Source organism: Fusarium oxysporum, chromosome 1 (assembly GCF_000149955.1).
Source record: "Fusarium oxysporum f. sp. lycopersici 4287 chromosome 1, whole genome shotgun sequence".
Taxonomy (NCBI): domain Eukaryota; kingdom Fungi; phylum Ascomycota; class Sordariomycetes; order Hypocreales; family Nectriaceae; genus Fusarium; species Fusarium oxysporum.
The window spans coordinates 2,377,818-2,396,352 of NC_030986.1; the positions used below are offsets into that span (position 1 = coordinate 2,377,818).

Genomic DNA, 18,535 nt, shown 5'->3' on the forward strand with positions numbered 1-18,535 from the left:
CAACGCCCGTCAGCGGGTCGCAACTAAATGAAAAGCCCGAATTCCATCGGGCATCATTACAGTACGGTTTCAGTGATTGATGAGACAAATAATGATGAGCTGGGTCAAGCAAAAAATGTGGCAAGGCTGTGGCTGAAGATGTGGACGGAGGGAGCGGGGGGAGGGGGGGTTTAAAAAAAAAAAACCGGGAAAAAAGGAGAGGGATGACCGGGAAATTAAATATGGGGGGACCACCCAGGGAGGAACTGACAAGTTGACTTTCAGCCACTGGAGATTTGGTCTTTTCTTACCTAAAGCAGCTGAGGTTTCTGGGGTACCTTAGCTGCACATGGATGAGGTCCAGAACGTCATGGACTACGTCATGGTGTTAGATGGTCTAGACCCCTTCCAAGTGGGTAGCAAAAAAAAATAAGGATTCATTACACACCAAGAGAGTTATGTGACACAAATACTTGATCACTTTGCCAGGTACTCATTGCCCCCATTTGTCTGACTATTTCTAACTATCTCTTGTCCCGTTTTTCTTCTTCTCCAATACCGGACCCCACATTGATATTAAATCCATGGAGTTTTGGAGATAGAAGTGGTGGTGGTCATGATGTGCATTGAATCCCAATCGCACCTTGGCTATGTACTACTGTAAGTCATGGTCGCAATTCAACAGAACAAAATCAAGTAAGACCAAGCCACAATGAATCATTACTAGAACAATCGATCAATCGATCCCGTTTGCCCCTGTTCACTTTGTCGCTAATTACGTCATTTGTCATATCATCAGAGCTTTGGATATGGACCCTGGATTCGCCTAGGATATCCAAGAAGCATGGCATTTTCTCTGCCGGTTATCCTTCTTGACGAATTCGAGACCAATGGGAAGATGACTTGAAATATAACTCTTATTTTACAGTTAACTTGGTCATGTTGTAAGTCTATACATCTGAGTACTTCTGAGTGTATCTCTCTACCCATTCTTTCCTTATCACTACGGCATTCTACTTATATTGCCGTATAAGGCCTCCAGCTCATAAACCGTTTGCTCACCTATGACAACAGCGTTTCAACTACGGCTGAACTTCACGAACCTCCAAGCCTTCAATGCAACGATCTGCCACCGAACGTTAGCCTTCCCTCGCCGAGCGGTACACCTTTCGATGCAGTGCACCTACGATATCCAGGCCTCCCTCTCCTGGTCTACAAAATCGTGTCTATACCCACTAGCCACGGTGCACATGTAGAGTACAATAGATACGGGATATTGTCACCGTATTGAGGATGATGTCTTCTGGCTCCTGGTGACCAATGTCGATGCCACTTGGTTGAATCTCGATGGTTGTACTCCCAGCACATGTTTCTTTATCTGATTATATGCTCAGTTCAACTTCTTCTGACAGTTTCCAGCACAGAAACACTAATTGATTTAAAGCATATCATATTCAATTAGGCATAGTGTGGTTCGATCCTCAATCACTGATTAGTGCTCATCATCGACACATTACAGCTCACAGACTTGTGCCTCATGAGCTTGGACACTCATCCTAGGTCCAGTCCCTTGAGAGGACATGATTTTTTATTATCATACATCTCCGAATCTTCCCGTGAAGCATGATCATAGGGCGGGAGTATCCTTCTTTACTTCTTCAACAACACCTCTTGGCTTCTGCCGTCTTTGTTGTATAAGGTATCAGGTGATAAGAATATTTAATTGATTCCCAAGGTAGTTAGTAGTAGTCGGCCTAATGCAGGGTATCTCTCATAGATGAATACTTTGTCCTCTGCCTATCGTTTTTGGTTCGATTCAGGGTAGTTTCAGTGTCAATATTCGCCCATTATCAAACCCAATGGATGCAGAATTCTCAGACCTCCTTATGCATCACAGGTTCACTACTTCGGTGATTATGTCAGCATATTCAGCAATTGCTATATGGTACTCGCTGCAGGGGATTGTTCAGCTCGAGTTTGAGGTCATATACTGGTTTGAAATAAGCTGTCCTTTCAGAGGAAATATAACATAACGCAGGTACATCGTGGTAGCTCTTGAGTAATACGATCAAAATCAGATAAATCGAGTAAAAACTCCATTTTTTTATCACATTTGGGAACATGTTTTTTTGTTTGGAGGTTGCGGCTGCCTCGAACCTTTACTCAGCTGAAGGTGACTTTCTATAGTGGAGTTGAGCATAACTGTTGTAACAAACATTAAGGTAGTTATGAAAGTACCAACAACAAAACAAACAGTCTTGAGTCAACCAACAAAGACGAAGGCAAGTCTCTGACCAGAATACTTAATATTTTCAAGGTAGAGTATACACCATAGGATGGACACTGAACTACAGTAACTGTACCTGTTCAAGCATGATGTAGCTTGGTATAGGGTAACCAAGTCTAGAGTCATGCATATTATGTCAGCATTCTCAACGCTTGGACTATTTTTCCCAGACATTCCATCGTATTGTACTCCGTATCCTCAACATTCTTCGATTGTCCATGGAACCGATAACTGATCAGCGTAAAGCCTCAACTAATTCTTTGGCTTGTTCAGGGTCGGGTAATGCCCATGACACCTGATCCGATGACCAGAAGTTTCCGTGGCTGTCAGGAGTCAAGGGCTGTATTGCAGCTGCTGTATCATATGTACGTTCTCGAATTGGTTGGAAGCTTCCACCATGATCCACCACTGTCCAGCAGCTTCATGCAACCACGAGCAGCCAACAGACTCGCGATGCCACCTAATTTCGTACGATTTTGATGCAAACATCACGTAGTAGACCTCGCTTAAGGTTTGCCAATGCTTCCGTAGTCCTCTTCTGCAGTCGTGCGATTTCTAGAACCTCCAAGTGGTAGGATCCGTCGACCTTTCGCGAAAGGCAAGGAAACTCCCATCTCGATCATATCTTCCTCATCAATGGGTATAAAGCAAGGCTTCCCTTCCCCTTAAAGCTGGACTTCATTCTTCATCAGAACACACAAGCAAACAAACACAAGCAAGAAACTCTACAACAACGATAACCACAACCTTATAACTCTCTTTGCATACTACAACCATCTATTTCTCATACACACTCTTCAACACATCAACACAAACACAATGGCTTTCTTCCCTCGCAACTTCTACAACTCCGATGCTTCCTTTACTCCCCTCTTCCGTCTCCTCGACGACTTCGATAGCTACTCTCGTCAGGGACAACAGAACGGTGGTACTCGCCGAAGCGGCCTCACCCACTGGCAGCCCAAGTTCGATGTCCGCGAGACTGGCGAAGCCTACGAGCTCCATGGAGAGCTCCCCGGCATGACCAAGGACAACGTTCACATCGAATTCACTGAGCCTCAGACCATGACCATCCGCGGCAAGACTGAGCGCACATACACTGCCGGCACTCCTCCCGCTGGCCTCGTCGAGGGCTCTCAGTCCCAAGGCGCCATTGCTGAGGGCGAGGGCAACGATGAGAACAAGAACTCTCACCACGCCAAAGTTGAGGACGAGGCCGAGGCCAAAGCTCACGAGAGCACCGAAGTCACCCACCACCAACAGTCCAAGGAGGTCGAGAAGAAGCCCGGTGATCAATCCAAGTACTGGCTCACCGAGCGCACCTTCGGCGAGTTCTCTCGCAGCTTCAACTTCCCCACTCGTGTCGACCAGGACAACGTCTCTGCCAAGTTTAAGGACGGTATCCTGAGCATTGTTGTTCCCAAGGCCAAGAAGCACGAGTCTCGCCGCATCAATGTCGAGTAAACGCGACAACACACCACAACCCGGAATCTTTGACGACCTTATTATCCAACTCTCAGATTTCACGATAAGTCAAGATCAGTAATGACTCATCTTTACGACTTTAGCATTGCATGGATCCGTGTTGGGAAGTTTCTTAGCATGAAATAGCATTGTAGGCCTGGCTTGGTCATTCGCTCCTTGTACAACAGCAACTAATAATTCAACTGCTTTTACAAACAACTTCCCAAATATTCATGAAAAATCAAGTGACATATTCCGTATTATTTATTTGCCTGTGACAATATATACATCTATATACTGCGATATCCACCAAGTTATTAACGCTTAATACTGCAATAGTATTAGTTACACCTCAATTACCTTCTCTAGAGGAGGCACGAAAACTTAAGGACCTATATCCTAAGCGACAGAATGATTCAGGCAAGCTTAGTGTAAATTAATGGATTTTAAGATTTGTAATTTTCGGCAATATCATTAAATGTCAGAAGTTTCCTTGCTCCTTCAGGACTATGTACTTACTATTAAATGCTCCTATATTAATCAAGACAGCCAAGTAGACAGCCAAGTAGACAGGGGGCTCAAGGGTAGCAGACGGATAAAATCTTGAAGTCAGAAAGTCGATTTATATGACTATATGATAAGTTTATGATCCCGCATCAACCCAATGAAGAAACTCCGTATAATCTGTAAATAATTCTCAGAAGCCTTAGCTTACGAGTGAAAGACAATGGCTATCCGCTGGCAGATTGAAGCCCACCAATTCCATTTACCAATCAAAAGTGGACCGTCATGTAATTGTCAACTGATGGCACGTGATTTGGCGTAGAATGGTGGCGCTGTTGCCTCCCCACTAAGGTAGGTAGACGCGACCGCGCTTTCTTCCTTCCCCCCCTTCGCTCATTTCTCGCAAATTTCTAGTTCACAGTACAGTCTGTGATTATCTTTTTTGACTGATACAATCCAGGAGAGGGACTCAAGAATCACAATGAGCGAGGAGTATGATGAGGCTCAGATGGGCGAAGAGGGCGGCATGCCTGGCCCTGGTGCTCCAACGCCACTCTCCGCGCTCGAGGTAAACTTCTGTCGAAACGCAATTGCGATAAAGGCTGACGCTGATTTTGCAGGGAATTTCTGGTTTGACGAAGCGAGATATTCAGCTTGTCATTGACGGAGGCTACAACACAGTCGAGTCCGTGGCCTACACACCGCGACGAGTGCTGGAACAGATCAAGGGTATCTCGGAACAGAAGGCGACCAAGATTCTAGGAGAGGGTAAGTGTCTCACGGATCGGATTTATCGGAAAAAATTACTGATAGTATCGCAGCCTCCAAGCTCGTCCCCATGGGTTTCACTACAGCCACAGAGATGCACCAGCGTCGCAGCGAGCTCATTTCTATTACCACTGGATCCAAGAACCTCGATACTCTACTTGCCGGTGGTATTGAAACAGGTTCGGTTACTGAACTGTTCGGTGAATTCAGAACCGGAAAGAGTCAGATCTGCCACACACTCGCCGTGACTTGTCAATTACCCTTTGATATGGGCGGTGGTGAAGGAAAATGCATGTACATCGATACTGAGGGTACATTTCGACCTGTTCGTCTGCTGGGCGTTGCCAACCGATTTGGCCTTTCTGGCGAAGAGGTCTTGGACAATGTTGCGTACGCACGCGCTTACAACTCTGATCACCAGCTTCAATTACTCAACCAGGCTGCAGCTATGATGTGCGAGACACGATTTTCTCTGCTCATCGTCGATAGTGCAACATCGCTCTACCGAACAGACTTTTGCGGTCGCGGTGAGCTCTCGAATCGACAGACTCACTTGGCCAAGTTCATGAGGACACTTCAGCGTCTGGCGGATGAATTTGGTATCGCGGTTGTCATTACAAATCAAGTCGTGGCTCAGGTCGATGGTGGCCCAAGTGCCATGTTCAACCCTGATCCAAAAAAGCCTATTGGCGGTAACATTATCGCTCACGCCAGTACAACAAGAATCAGTCTGAAGAAGGGTCGTGGGGAGACACGTATTGCCAAAATTTACGACAGCCCATGCCTGCCAGAAAGTGATACTCTGTTTGCCATTGGCGAGGAGGGTATCGGTGACCCGGCCCCAAAGGACATGGAGAAGGATTAGACGATAACGGATGACCTTGTATGTTTGTACGATCACTGGAGTCTATGGTGATGATTCTTGGTATGGTTGCTGGCGCATATCTTAATGGTTGTTTCATGTGTTGTTATTGCGATGGATGTTACCTAAATGTTAGAGGATAGGGTGGTTGGGATGACTAGCTGGAATTCTCTTCAATGAAAACAAGTTCCTTTTGGAGCAATTCGTCTCAACGAAAGGAATGAAATTGACACATCATTAACAGTGCATAACTTTGATGCATCCAATCTTTTCTACTATATATGTCGGCAGTGATGCAGTGACCAATAGCTGATTACCTTTTTAGGTTAGCGTGGTTCGCGACCTCTGCCAGAAATTCTACTACGCGATTTCGCTTTGTTACCTTAGGTATCCATCATCACATCAAACTCAACGCCTAGTACTCGAACCCATCTCGTCACGACCGACTCGATTCATGGGGGCAAAATGGATCAAGGCGATACAGAATATCTCTTCAAAGAGACAAGAGTGAACCTCGACCCCCCAACTTCGTCTTCTGTTGTCACGATCCGAGTACCCTCGAATTCAATACAGAGCCGCAATTATCGAAAACCGGCGCGCGAGAACACAGCAGAAGATGAGACGACATTTCGAACGAAGAACTTAGCGACTGCCTCTTCCGTCTACCACCGAACTTGGCATGACACACCACGTAGTTTCCTTTGGAGGGTCTTGGAGGACGGCACTCTCCTCAGCATTCGGGCTGTTGATGTTTGCAAGAAGACACAAGCGACCGATTCCCCGCTTGTCTTGAACTTCCACTTTTCAGTACCTATTCAGCCAGGATGCGTCACATTTTCGGACCCTGAAGAGCACGATTCCCTTTGTGTTTTTGTTCTCGACCAAGCATATCAGCTGTATAGCTTCACGCTCCGACCAGATTTGTTCAGGAAGAGATCGGCCGTCGATGCTGGGCTTTCTGACCTTGGTAAGGTCCAAGCGCCAGCAGGATTGGGTTTCAAGCATCCTCATCGCATGATTGCTGTGAACGCGGAGACACTGCTGATTACGGTCAACGATGGAGGAATGATCAGGCTTGACAAGAACAAAGCGCATGAACGTGAGTACTATTGGGCTAGTGATATCAAAATATGCCAATGCTAATTCTTACAGCATCGTCACTTGTCTGGAAGGAATCGTTCTTCAACGTTCAGGGATGGGCGCAGAACCTCCGAAGTCTTCTTCCTTTCCAAGGAAAACACACAATCAAGAACGGCAAGATCAATATGGAATACAGCTCAGCCACGTCGATTCAGATCACAAGTTTCGGAATGGACGATAGTCTCTTTGCGATCACAGTCTGTCTCGATCATAGAATGCGAATTTGGAACATTAACGATGGCCAAATTCTTTATACAGGCGATATTCTCAATGCTGAGAGGAACCCTCAAGAGATTGGAAAGTGGGCTATTGACCCATCACAGACGAACCTAGTACAGATTGTTGGAAGGGGCCGCAGTAGTAGGATATGCGCAACCTTCTCACCCATCGGCGCTGGAGAGTTTAAGTTCTGGAAGATCATCGCAAAGGATGCGCATACCGTCGTCGTCGAAGACATCTTCCCCAATAACGCCTTAGTTCCAGTGACGCCATCATCCTCTGATGTGTGGACACTCGCTGATTTCGTTCTCTCTTGTCCTGCAGAGAGCGCCATCCAACTCTGGACCCTGTGGAAGAACAACATGACATATAGGGTGCAAAGGCTCGAAGTGGATCGTAAGAATATCTCAGAGAGCTGGGAGGAGAACTGGGATGGCGTCTATGCAGATAACCTCATACAGGCCGCAGAGAGTTCTGGCCCCTGTGATCCTACTGATGTCACAGAGAAGTGGCTCCAGCTTATCCTGAAGCCTGGTCAATTTACGAAGTCGACCCTAGAAGCAGCATTATCGATTTATGAGCGAGGCTTCGGAAAGTCAAAGGAGACCGCTGCCAAGGCTCGAGGGCTGGCAGAGTCGATTTGTTCGATATTGGGGGCTGCTGCAACGCTAGATCGAGGCTCTTCGGGCGCTATGGAGTACGAATCCTTCCGCGCTTCCAGTGAGGCCCAGTGGTTGAGGTTCTACCGCCTGTTGCTCGAATTGGATAAGCAACGAGGAGAAGCACTCGGGTTGACGCTTGACCCCTCTACAGGAATGACTTGGGTTGTCTGCGCCGACTTCCTTTCAGCCATTCGTGAGTGCAGTAGCTTGGAGCGACTGTACCATAACCTCACTTCTCCTGAGGAAGATCACGTTGCACAGGCGGCTCTAGTCGATACGGCTTTGAACTTCGTTGCTGGGTTGCCTGAGCACCTGATGCCGCTCTGCCAGGCTGCACTACGGCCTGAGCTGTTTGAGGATTCTTCCAAGACTGACCTCGAGCGCATCTCATGTTTCTCTGACAAGTCTGGATTTTGGCGAGGAATCACTGATGATGACTGTAACCAAGTTGTCGATGCTCTCGGCCCAAACTTTAACGTAGTGACAGACGAGCTTTACGCCGACGTGATGAATCTAATCTCTGCACCAGAGGAAGCCAAGTCACGGAACTTACGCCACCCACTTACCGACTTTGGCAGGAAACTGGTCGTCAAAGCCGTTCAAGACAGTATTGAGTTGCAGTGGAAGGTTTACTTCAGTCAGTTGATTCTTCTCGTCCACATGGAGTTTGAGCACGACAATGAGGCAGAAGCTCTTCACAATCGCGTTGATATTGGCAACGTATTCAGACAGCTCGTTGCGGCCTTGCGACGTTTGGAGCTGTTGAAGTGGCTCGCCCAGGTAGAAATCTCAGTGCCAAGCACCCGAGAAAAGAGTGAGAGCGGAGCTGTGAAGAAGAGTTCTGAGGATGCTCAACTCGTAACGGCACTGGAGGCGCATGTTGGTCACCTGCTTGGTTTTGCGAACCAAAGTGAGCCACTGGCTACCAGTGTCACAGATCTCGTCACCAACTTGTGCGCTCCGGACAGCGATATTGAGATTTCACCACCGCTTGTTCAGTGCTCTCTCATCAAACGAGAGAGGGCTGATTTGGCATTAGATCTTGCGCCTTTCTGCGACCAAAACCCCTTCTCCACATATGTCCAGGGCCGTTTGCAGCTGGCGTTGAAGGACTTTAATACCGCTGCGATTTTCTTCAGAAGAGCAGCCATTGGAATGAGTAAGTCTCTTCCAATTTTGTTATTGACTCCTTACTAACAGATAGCTAGGCGCTGGGAATGCCGGAAGCGACCGCCATAGTAGCGGCTTGCTTGATGACACAGAGTGGAACCTCCTTTACCAAGGCCTTGCAAAGTACTATTCGCATATTGTTGCTTTGTTCGAGAAGCAGAAGGCCTACTCTTATGTGGTCGATTTCGCCCGCCTGGCCATGCAGTTCTTGGGTACTAAGCAGGACGCTATGTTTACCAAGACTGACATGCAAAGCCGCTTGTTCAACGCTGCAGTAGCGACATCGCAATTTGAGCTCGCACACACAACATTGGTCTCGATTAAGGACCAAGCCATGAAGATCTCAAACCTGCGCAAGTTGATCGACAGAATGTGTGCGACTTATCACAACAATGAGCTCGTTGCTCTCCCTTTCCCCGGTCTCCAACAGGAGGTTGACGATATCCTGGCACAGAAGACAAAAGCATCATTGGATGTTATAGAAGGATTCCCCTACCACCAGGTCCTCTACTCATGGCGTATTAAGCACAATAACTACCGTGGTGCCGCGTCGGTTGTATTAGACCGAATCCACAAGCTGCAAAGCGCCGGAGAGGGAGATGAGGCTACGGGAGAAGATATCCTCGATACACCAGTGACAAGGCAATACCTCCTGCTCATCAATGCTCTCAGCTGTGTGGAACCCAAGCAGGCTTGGATTTATGATGAGTCCTCGGCTGGCTTTGGACAGAAAGATGCAGGAAAGCGCAAGGTGGTGTCATTGGCGGATATTCGCAAACAGTATCAGGATGAGCTGGACCGAATCGCAGCGATTCACAACAACCAATTTGGCTTCGAGGCGGACGACGTTATGGAAATTGCATGAATGCAGAAATAGGACAGGTCACTTTATGTAGACTAGAGGTGTATTGTTTCAAAACTTGGACGGGCGAAATATCTAGGACATATTATCGGGACTGTTTACGGTGTATGTATTAATTTGATTTGCAGAGGAAACAGAAACTACAAATCTTCCATCATCTTGCTCTTCCAGCCTTGAAACCCGAAACGCCAGGACCCGATGCTTAAAGGACGCGCATGAAGTTGACAGTGTATGTACATCAGACCAACAGCCAGGCTCTTCTAATTTATCTTTATGCCTGTGCAGCAGCCAACTTGTTCTCTGGGGGCGCAGGTAGTGAGGAGGTACCGGCATTTAGGACAGGTGCGGCGTCAGGAGCTTGGCGGTAAAGAATAATCTCAGATTGCTTGAAGTATCGTCGAGCATCTGTGAACGTTGTTAGTTGAGTGGTTGAGACATGAGATTGGGTGGGGGCTTGGCTGACCTTCGTCGATGAGAACTAAGCTGAGATAGTAACGCGTGGAGAACTTCTTGTTGACGTCGCGGAATGTAGGTGTTAGATCAAAACCGCCGAGGAATAGTCGAATAGGAATTGTCTCTCCTCGCGATGGGGAACCGTCCATGATCTCAAAGCGCACCAAGGTTTCACTTTCATTATACTGGTTGGGAGCAGCGCCCGTCGTCTCTCTTCTGATGATAGACAGCTCCATGTGCTTGATCTTTAGGCGCACAAGCAAGAAGTAGATGCGCCCAACAATGACATCCTTGAGATGGTATTTGCTCTTGCTGTACTCGAACTCAATGTGTAGACAATCCTCGATACCAACATCCATCTTAATGCTGCTGTTCATCTCAGGGGGGATGCGATAGCTGTAGACCCAGATATCCTTTTCCCGGATGACATCGGCCATGCGGCGTGAAACGGTGACGCGGACGAAGTAGCGCAGCTTAACGTTGATGCCATTGTATGATTCGTACTGCTTCTCGACGTTCTTGAAGTTGAAGTCGAATGTTTGTGGGTGCTGAAGCTCGCCAGGCGCAGCGAGTTCCTGGTTGAGGGAGAGAAATTCGTAGTGGTTGCCGCGATCGAAGAACATTTCTTTGCGACAAGTCAGTAACTGAAGCAGCTTGCCAAGCGTGTGAAAGCGTTAGGGAGGCATTGCGATGTATAGGGGTCGCGAACCTATCGTGCCGATGAACTGGACCTTGATGCCAGTATGCTCGAGCCTCTTGCCATCCTTTGGACGAACAGTGACAGCGCCCTTGACAGACTCGCCATCCATAAAGAGAGGCGCCTTCTCGCGACGGTTCTTGTCGAGCTTGACATCGACCATAGAACGCTCATCTGTATCATCGAGGACAACGTCGATATCGACGGGAGTCGCGAAGAAGTACGACATGGCGGACAATTGTGTATGTTATCTGCCTCTTGCCCCTAGTGTCTTGTTGATAAGTGAGATGAGGCTATGGCGCAAGCTTTATGATAGTGGGATGGCTGGGCTGAGCTGGACCGAGCTGTTGAGGAGAGTCGGCGCTGACGTCGGCCGGGGAGACAGGGGACCGATGAAGACCCACCGAGCTTGCCGCCGTTACCTTAACGAGGCCGAACGAGTTGATAAGATATGAATGGGATCAGAATTCAAACATGAATATGGACAAGAAAAGAACAAATACATTATTCAGACTGAGAATTATTACTTTTCTTACAGTGCTAGCATATTTTCCTACCATAATTACCGATATTCTGCTTATAGAACTGTTGTTCTTCAAAGAGTCCAATTGCCAATAGATCTAATTGGCTCACAGCTTCCATCGTGCAGACTGATCACGTGCATTCCCCACCAGAATTGCTCACGTGGAAAGAGAAAGCCCTACGCACTTCCAGTGTTCTTTCCCGCACAAGAACTCAGAATTGTTTCGCCTGTATCCCTCAACACCGATATCAACTCACAGCCGGCAGGATGAAGTACATTCATTCCCAGGAGCTCCTTGAGATCCCCGAGGGGGGTATGTTGCGCCCTATTTCATTTTCAAGTCTGATTTCCTCGCCGTCGCTCGAATAATTTGGTATCGGTCCCTTCGAAAAATTGCCAGAGTTATTCGCAAATGGAGGCTGCACAAGAACACCAACAATAAACTGCGCTCACAATGGAAACTCTGGCAATTTCCGAGGGGATTATCCACGAGCGTCGAAACGAGAATCTCCAACTCACAAGACGGAAAAGCTGACTCGTTTTCTCTATAGTCAAGGTCAGCATTAAGTCGCGAATTGTCACCGTTGAGGGTCCCCGCGGCAAGCTGGTCAAGGATCTCAGCCACCTGGCTGTCAACTTCACCGTCCCCAAGAAGAACCAGATCTCCATCGAGATTCACACGGTGTCCGCAAGAATGTCGCTACCCTCCGAACTGTACGAACCCTCATCAACAACCTGATCATTGGTGTCACCAAGGGCTTCAAGTACAAGATGCGATACGTCTACGCCCATTTCCCCATCAACGTCAACGTCTCCAAGAACGCCGAGACCGACCTGTACGAGGTTGAGATCCGAAACTTCATCGGCGAGAAGCTCGTTCGCCGAATTGTCATGCAGCCTGGTGTCGATGTTGAGGCTTCCACCACCCAGAAGGATGAGCTCGTCCTCTCTGGTAACTCTCTGGAGAACGTGTCGCAAAGTGCCGCCGATATCCAGCAGATCTGCCGGGTGCGAAACAAGGATATCCGAAAGGTAGGACATAGCATCACACCGTCTCTTTTTCCGACTCTTACTAATTGCCCTAGTTCCTTGACGGTCTGTACGTCTCCGAGAAGGGCAACATTGTCCAGGACGAATAAGCGCGGGTACGGACACGGATCTTGTTTCTTTTGCGTTTCTGGGTCTCAGGAGTGGCGAAGGTTCATCGTTGCATGTCATGTAGCAAAAAAAGGGCTACAAAACAAATTTCAAAAAGCAAAGAGATGATGACTCTGGTGCCGACAAACACTTGAATCTCGCCAACGAATCGAATCGCATCTGTTCATTCGTGTATGTGACCATTTTAGGAGCAAAAAAGGGCCGGCTTTTAGACGAGGGTTCGTTTCGGGGGTTTTGCGATAAGAAAAAAAAAGGCGTTTAATCATTTTCCAATGCGCACACTATCTGTGCCTGGGAACTCCCACAACGTTTTTGTCTATCGTGAAGTCGGTCCTGCAAGATCTATTCTACCCAATTTGATCAATGGTAAAATGAGTCAATGCATCATGATTCCAGAACTTTAGTCCACGCACATCCATGGCTGTCGTTGATTGAGGAGGCGATTATGATCAAAAGTTGCATGTGAAAAAAATGAGGCTCGCATTTACATTAAGACGTGCCTCGTCAGTATATTCATCTTTTATCAAACTCGTAATTTTTCTTCTTGACTTTCATTGTGAGTCATTTCATCTAGTCTTCCTTTCAATTCCTTTCGTGACGTGATCTCTTGAGTAACAAAAAGCAGCAGCATTAACCATCCATGAATGCGTGGGTAAAATAACAACATCAATGATGAAATGGGGTGAATGGGGGGGGGTAATGAAAACCAGAGGCCGCAAAAATAACAACATAATACCATAATATGTGAACAACCATGAACGCCAGTAGCCTTGATGTGTGAAGCGACAAGTCGAACGTGTACAATGTGGGCTCGAATCCTTATGTCAAATGCAGAGACATGTACAGGATGGGGAGTATATATGTGTGACGAATGGGGATAAAAACTTGAGGAGCGGGGATTCAAAGGCTTCATCGCCTGCTGTCGCGGGAGTAGTACGACCTCGCTCGGCTGTCTCTTGTGCGACGAGTGCGGTTCGTTCGTCCACCTGAGCTTGAGCTGCCTGCTGTGACTGTTAGTATGACAAAGTGATGAGATGGGTTGTCAGCGAGACTTACTGGGACTGGTGTAGTCACTGTATGAGTAATAAGAGTCGCTATACCGCGATCGTGATGATCCTCGAGATGAGCGCGCGGGCTTGGTGCTCGCAGGTCGCTTATCCTTCTTGAGATTGAGGAGAGCAAGAAGCGTGGCCGCCAGACCAGCAATACCGAGCCACTTCTTGCCATCCGACTTCTTCTCACGACGATCGCCGGCCGAAGACGGGGAACCACGACCCATGCCGAACCAGCCCTTGTGTCGAGGACGACGGGAGTGGGCCGAGGCCGAAGGAGGTGGTCGGCTGCCGTGGCGAGAGTATCGCTCCTCGTAGACATCGACGCGCTCGCTCTTCTCTTTGTCCTTCTTGCCAAAGAGGGCAACCCAGAGACCACGGGCAATACAGCAGAAGCACAGAAGAAGGAGAAGCGCAACACCAGCGATGACACCGATGACGATACCGGCAATGGCACCGGCACTCAGGCCTCCACCGCCAGTTCCGGTCTCGCCAGCTGCGGCGCCCTCGCTAGTCTCGGTGGCCGTTGCAGAAGCCTCGGATTCAGTCTCAGTTGCAGTCTCGGACTCAGTGGGCGCGCCGCTGTTGGTGATAGTGGTGGTACCAGTGACTCGATAAGGAGCCGAGTATTGGGTGGTGATCTTTCCATCAGTGGTAATAACAACAGCGGTGGGCTCCTCGTAACCAGGCTTTGCAGAACATTGACCCATGAACGCGCAAGTCTGCCAACCAGCGCAGCAGATCTCACCGCATGCTTCTTGCTCATCGTTCTTGGGCACACAGTCAACGCCCTTTGTGGGCTCCGGAGCAGGCTCCCAGCGGGTCATGATTGTGCTGGTATAAGTTCTGGTCTCCGTCCAGGTAGTAGTATAATCGCCGACCCAGCCTCCCTTTGCAGCGACACAGTTTGCGACTCCATTTGATGTTTGGCAGGTCTCGCCAGAGCCGCAGCAGTATTGATTATCGGAGCCACAGGGTGAGTCGCATCCTCGGTGCATGAGATATGAGTAACCGCGATCATGAAGACCATCTCTGGGGAGCGGCTTGGCAGAGCAGAGAGCTGCCGCGGCGAGGAGCAGCAGCGGCCTCGTCACGGAGCGCATTGTAGCGATTTTTCTGGTTGTGATCGTCACTTTTTTATTTCAAAGGTTGGTTATTGGCGGAAAGCCGAGGTCGGAATGATATTGTTTGAGGCCAATTCCAATCAGAGCTTGTGCTAGTTTCGAATTGAGATGAGTGCACAAGGTGAGGAATTTGATCTGGGTAAAAACCGAGACTGGTTGCGAGATTTATCTGAGTCCCTTGTGAAACAGCTCAGCTCAGCTTAGCTTCTGGAATGCGGGAGAAGCGGCTGCGTTGTCGCGGGGAAGTATTGTTGGTGCCCGAGATGGAACTGGAGGTGAGTGAAGGTCGCTGTGAGATGCGAGTGAGTGAGAGGCTAAGTAAGGTTTGGTGGTGAAGTTTCCAGGAAAAAGAAAACTTCCGAGAGTTAGTAAGAGGTCAATTACAAGCAGGAAAAAAAAGAGACGAGAAACGGCAACGTTGAATTCTGGGCGCTGCACCAAGAGTTTTAAGCGGCTGGTGGTGGGCTGCAACGAAAGGCTTCCTCTTGAGTCCCAACCTCCCACTTACAACTATAGTCTATACCAGCCTCTCTGATTTACCTAGAAGGGCACTTTGACACACGCACGCGCTCATCCGAAATAAGGGGACCTGGTCCACACGCCAACAAATCAGTCTCTTTAACTCGATGCAACGTTTTAAGGGGGAACACTCAGTCCTCTTTTTCTTGTGAACTCTCGATCTCTCGTCTTGTCGGTGAGGATGGATGGATGACTTGAGACTTGGAATACGAGGCACGTCAATGGTGGGGTGCCAGCTCATGATACCCCCAGCTACTACGCCTGTGCTTGCTCACTGGACAACTATCGATAGCTGGAGCCCTGGAGCAGTGATCACCCCCTGTAGGCCCGTGTCTGCGGCCCTGGAGCTAGGCCTCGTACAGCGGGTAAATGTCATCACCACTTACACGCCTGGGGCACCCCGGAATAGCAGATCACGTATCATGAGAGTGAAAGCCGTTTGCGTGCTGCATATTTTAATTAAACTGTCAGGGGCAATCGCAACGTCCTTGCAAGCCGAGACCTGTGTTTGGCTCTTCCCATTGGCGGTGTTGGAAGGAGTTGAGCCATTAGACAGGGAAACGAAACTCGGAGGCTGGGAGGGCATTTTTCAGGGATTAATTCCAGGTCGGTCTGGGCTTTTGACTCAATCGTGTCGTCAGCTTGGCAGAGGAGAAGAGGATGGCAGAACACGCCACAGCCACAAGCCACAAGCCAGGTCAAGCCACACTTTATCAACAGCCACATTTGTCTGGCGAACTCTTAACGTGTGGCGCTAATTGTGGCAGCTGTGGCTACCCAAGCTCCAACCAAGTCCAAGGTTCCGTTAGGTGCACCAAGCTTGACCTGTGACGCTCCACGCGGTTCAAGATCAAGTTGGTTGCATCACCAGCGACTTCAAACTTCATATTACCAGCTTCTCCATCCTCCTCCATCTCCATCTCCGCTCTACTTCCTCCGATCTCGTCACCTAGATATATCCTTTGGCTCATCCCACAAATAGCCGCTCGCTGCTAGCAGCCGCGACGCTTTAATCATAGCTAATCATGTCCCTCGACCCGCCAACGTACCTGGCCTCTCTCCAGAGCAACATCCGTCAGCGACCCATTCCCTGGGACGGTGCTGTCAGGGCCGGCACCCTCACCGAGGAGCAATATGCAAAGATTCGAGCTGTAGATAAGGCGAAGAAGCCTGAGCAAAGAAAGGAGATTGTGTCAGGGGATATTGATGGATATCGCGTCTTGTTTGTTGGCGATGATGGAAAGACGAGTGTTCTCGAGACGGCGGGAAAGCATGCGAATGTGATCCAGTACATCCTGGTCTTGCTTGGCGACCTTCTCGAGGGTAAGAGCGTCCCTTTTATCTTTATGCGACACTGGGAAGTGGCATTGAGTAGTCCATGTCTATCTACTAATAGAGCGACTTCCGTCATAATCTCCAATCACCAATGCTAACATAACATTCTTTCAGCTGTTCCATCTCTAGCCAAGGCCCTCTTCAAGACAAAGGAGCCTTATCGACATTTTTTGCCTCTGCTTAACTCGACTAATGCCGAGGATCCTATTCCATTGCTTACTGCACATGCTCTTACGACACTCATGGCTCTTGCTCGAGACGAGTCCCGATCTACCCTCCAGGCTCTGCCTGTGATTCTCACCTATCTCTCCGGCTTGGCCAAGAGTAACGATGCCGGCCTACAAGATATCGCTGTACAGGAGTATTCGTCTCTGCTCTTTGGGCATGTCGCAAGAGAGCAGTTCTGGAACCAGCGAAGCGAGACGATTGCCCCCCTGATCAAGATTCTTCAAACTGCAGCTGGTATCGGAAATGGAGGCAGCTCATCTGCTAGTCTCTGGAGCGGCAACACCGGTACCGGATCTACTGGCTTTGGGGGTTCTCTGGGTGGAGGGGTTGGTCTCCAGCTTCTCTACCATGCTCTCCTTGTTATCTGGCAGATAAGTTTTGAGGCTGAGGAGATTGGTGATGAACTCAACGAGTAAGTGAATTTACATGGGAGAGAGACAAAACCGGACTACAACTAATACTGGACCGCAGCGAGTACGATATTGTCCTTCTTTACACTCACCTTCTACGATTATCACCCAAGGAAAAGACAACTCGATTGATCCTTTCTACACTCTACAACCTTCTTGAGAAAAACCAGAAATCACTTCTACCCACCGCAGTTCTTGCTCGCCTTCCCGCTCTTCTCGAGAACATCAGTGGTCGCCATCTGACTGATCCTGACTTGTTGGAGGATCTTTCAAAGCTCAAGGAAATGCTGGAAGAGTATACCAAGACCAAGACCACATTCGACGAGTATGTTGCTGAGGTGCAGTCTGGTCACCTTCGATGGTCGCCCCCTCACCGAAACACAGTCTTCTGGGCTGAGAATGCCCGCAAGATCCTCGAGTTTGAGAACGGAGAGATTCCTCGGAAGCTGGCCGAGATCATGCGACAACCCTGGGATAACGACAAGCAAGTGCTTGCCATTGCCTGCAACGACGTTGGATGTCTGGTGAAGGAGGTTCCCGAGAAGAGATATCAACTAGAGAAGGTTGGTCTCAAGAGAAGGATCATGGAACTCATGCAGTCAGATGACGAAAACGTGCGATGGGAGAGTCTCCGAGCTCTCGGAGGTTGGTTGAAGTACAGTTTTGAGCAACAGTGAACTGTCAGAGATCAGTCCTAGAGAAGTGTAGTATCTGCTGGAGTGCCTTGTTTATTACGCGGGCGTCTTGATGTCGTCAGTTCTGGCAGGTCCGAGTTCGCAAAGCTTAGAGAATCACAGTAGACGAGCTGAGCTGAGGAGCGGGGACAAGAGAAAGCATCAGCTTGTAATGGCATACTTTTTAGTTATTGGTAGTTTGAGCATCGCCTCGACTACGATTGTGCGTGAGAATGAAGTGTTAAACAATTAGATCCTATCCCATGAATTATGTCTCACGCGGCCTTATAAATTATTTATTCTTATCAGCATTTGCCGCGCTTCTCTTCCTTCTATACCTCTTGCTTCGGCCCTCGGAGGGCGCTCCGGGGACTGCGGGGTCCGGGGTCGGTTTTCGGAGGCAGAGACCGTGGAGAAGCGAATTAGAAACGACGATTTTGATTGT

General features: G+C 48.7%; 7 protein-coding genes across 11 annotated transcripts; 5 read left to right on the forward strand and 2 right to left on the reverse strand.

Annotated features, from left to right (window-relative positions):
• Window positions 1–2,469: 2,469 nt before the first annotated feature.
• On the forward strand, window positions 2,470–4,291 carry FOXG_00233 (uncharacterized protein). The gene has a single exon (XM_018376449.1). The coding sequence runs from the start codon at window positions 3,086–3,088 to the stop codon at window positions 3,728–3,730; it is 645 nt and encodes a 214-aa protein (XP_018232029.1). The 5' UTR covers window positions 2,470–3,085; the 3' UTR covers window positions 3,731–4,291.
• Window positions 4,292–4,599: 308 nt separating this feature from the next.
• On the forward strand, window positions 4,600–6,191 carry FOXG_00234 (DNA repair protein rhp51). The gene is made up of 3 exons (XM_018376450.1): window positions 4,600–4,802; window positions 4,855–5,002; window positions 5,056–6,191. Exons 1-3 carry the CDS (start codon window positions 4,716–4,718, stop codon window positions 5,865–5,867), a joined length of 1,047 nt encoding a protein of 348 aa, XP_018232030.1. The 5' UTR covers window positions 4,600–4,715; the 3' UTR covers window positions 5,868–6,191.
• Window positions 6,192–6,259: 68 nt separating this feature from the next.
• FOXG_00235 (uncharacterized protein) lies at window positions 6,260–10,171 on the forward strand. The gene is made up of 3 exons (XM_018376451.1): window positions 6,260–6,963; window positions 7,017–9,044; window positions 9,094–10,171. Exons 1-3 carry the CDS (start codon window positions 6,330–6,332, stop codon window positions 9,918–9,920), a joined length of 3,489 nt encoding a protein of 1,162 aa, XP_018232031.1. The 5' UTR covers window positions 6,260–6,329; the 3' UTR covers window positions 9,921–10,171.
• Window positions 8,460–11,594, reverse strand: FOXG_00236 (uncharacterized protein). Its single transcript, XM_018376452.1, has 3 exons — window positions 11,080–11,594; window positions 10,381–10,995; window positions 8,460–10,322 (listed from the first exon to the last, which is right to left on the reverse strand). The coding sequence occupies exons 1-3, from the start codon at window positions 11,294–11,296 to the stop codon at window positions 10,189–10,191; spliced, it is 966 nt and encodes a 321-aa protein (XP_018232032.1). The 5' UTR covers window positions 11,297–11,594; the 3' UTR covers window positions 8,460–10,188.
• A 263-nt stretch (window positions 11,595–11,857) lies between these two features.
• FOXG_00237 (60S ribosomal protein L9-B) lies at window positions 11,858–12,729 on the forward strand (the record flags this gene model as incomplete). The annotated part of the gene is given in 4 exon segments (XM_018376453.1): window positions 11,858–11,903; window positions 12,142–12,272; window positions 12,284–12,622; window positions 12,676–12,729. The coding sequence occupies 4 exon segments, from the start codon at window positions 11,858–11,860 to the stop codon at window positions 12,727–12,729; spliced, it is 570 nt and encodes a 189-aa protein (XP_018232033.1).
• Window positions 12,730–13,154: 425 nt separating this feature from the next.
• FOXG_00238 (uncharacterized protein) lies at window positions 13,155–15,689 on the reverse strand. 4 transcript variants are annotated; one of them, XM_018376457.1, is made up of 3 exons: window positions 15,433–15,687; window positions 13,805–15,279; window positions 13,155–13,749 (listed from the first exon to the last, which is right to left on the reverse strand). In XM_018376457.1, exons 2-3 carry the CDS (start codon window positions 14,901–14,903, stop codon window positions 13,658–13,660), a joined length of 1,191 nt encoding a protein of 396 aa, XP_018232037.1. In that variant the 5' UTR covers window positions 14,904–15,279; window positions 15,433–15,687; the 3' UTR covers window positions 13,155–13,657. The 4 variants fall into 4 exon arrangements, with proteins under 4 accessions (XP_018232037.1, XP_018232036.1, XP_018232035.1 ...); XM_018376455.1 differs by having other exon boundaries at window positions 13,159–13,752; window positions 15,433–15,689; XM_018376456.1 differs by having other exon boundaries at window positions 13,805–15,689.
• Window positions 15,690–16,224: 535 nt separating this feature from the next.
• FOXG_00239 (V-type H+-transporting ATPase 54 kDa subunit) lies at window positions 16,225–18,401 on the forward strand. 2 transcript variants are annotated; one of them, XM_018376458.1, is made up of 3 exons: window positions 16,225–16,766; window positions 16,893–17,418; window positions 17,478–18,401. In XM_018376458.1, exons 1-3 carry the CDS (start codon window positions 16,469–16,471, stop codon window positions 18,091–18,093), a joined length of 1,440 nt encoding a protein of 479 aa, XP_018232038.1. In that variant the 5' UTR covers window positions 16,225–16,468; the 3' UTR covers window positions 18,094–18,401. The 2 variants fall into 2 exon arrangements, with proteins under 2 accessions (XP_018232038.1, XP_018232039.1); XM_018376459.1 differs by having other exon boundaries at window positions 16,225–17,418.
• Window positions 18,402–18,535: the final 134 nt, after the last annotated feature.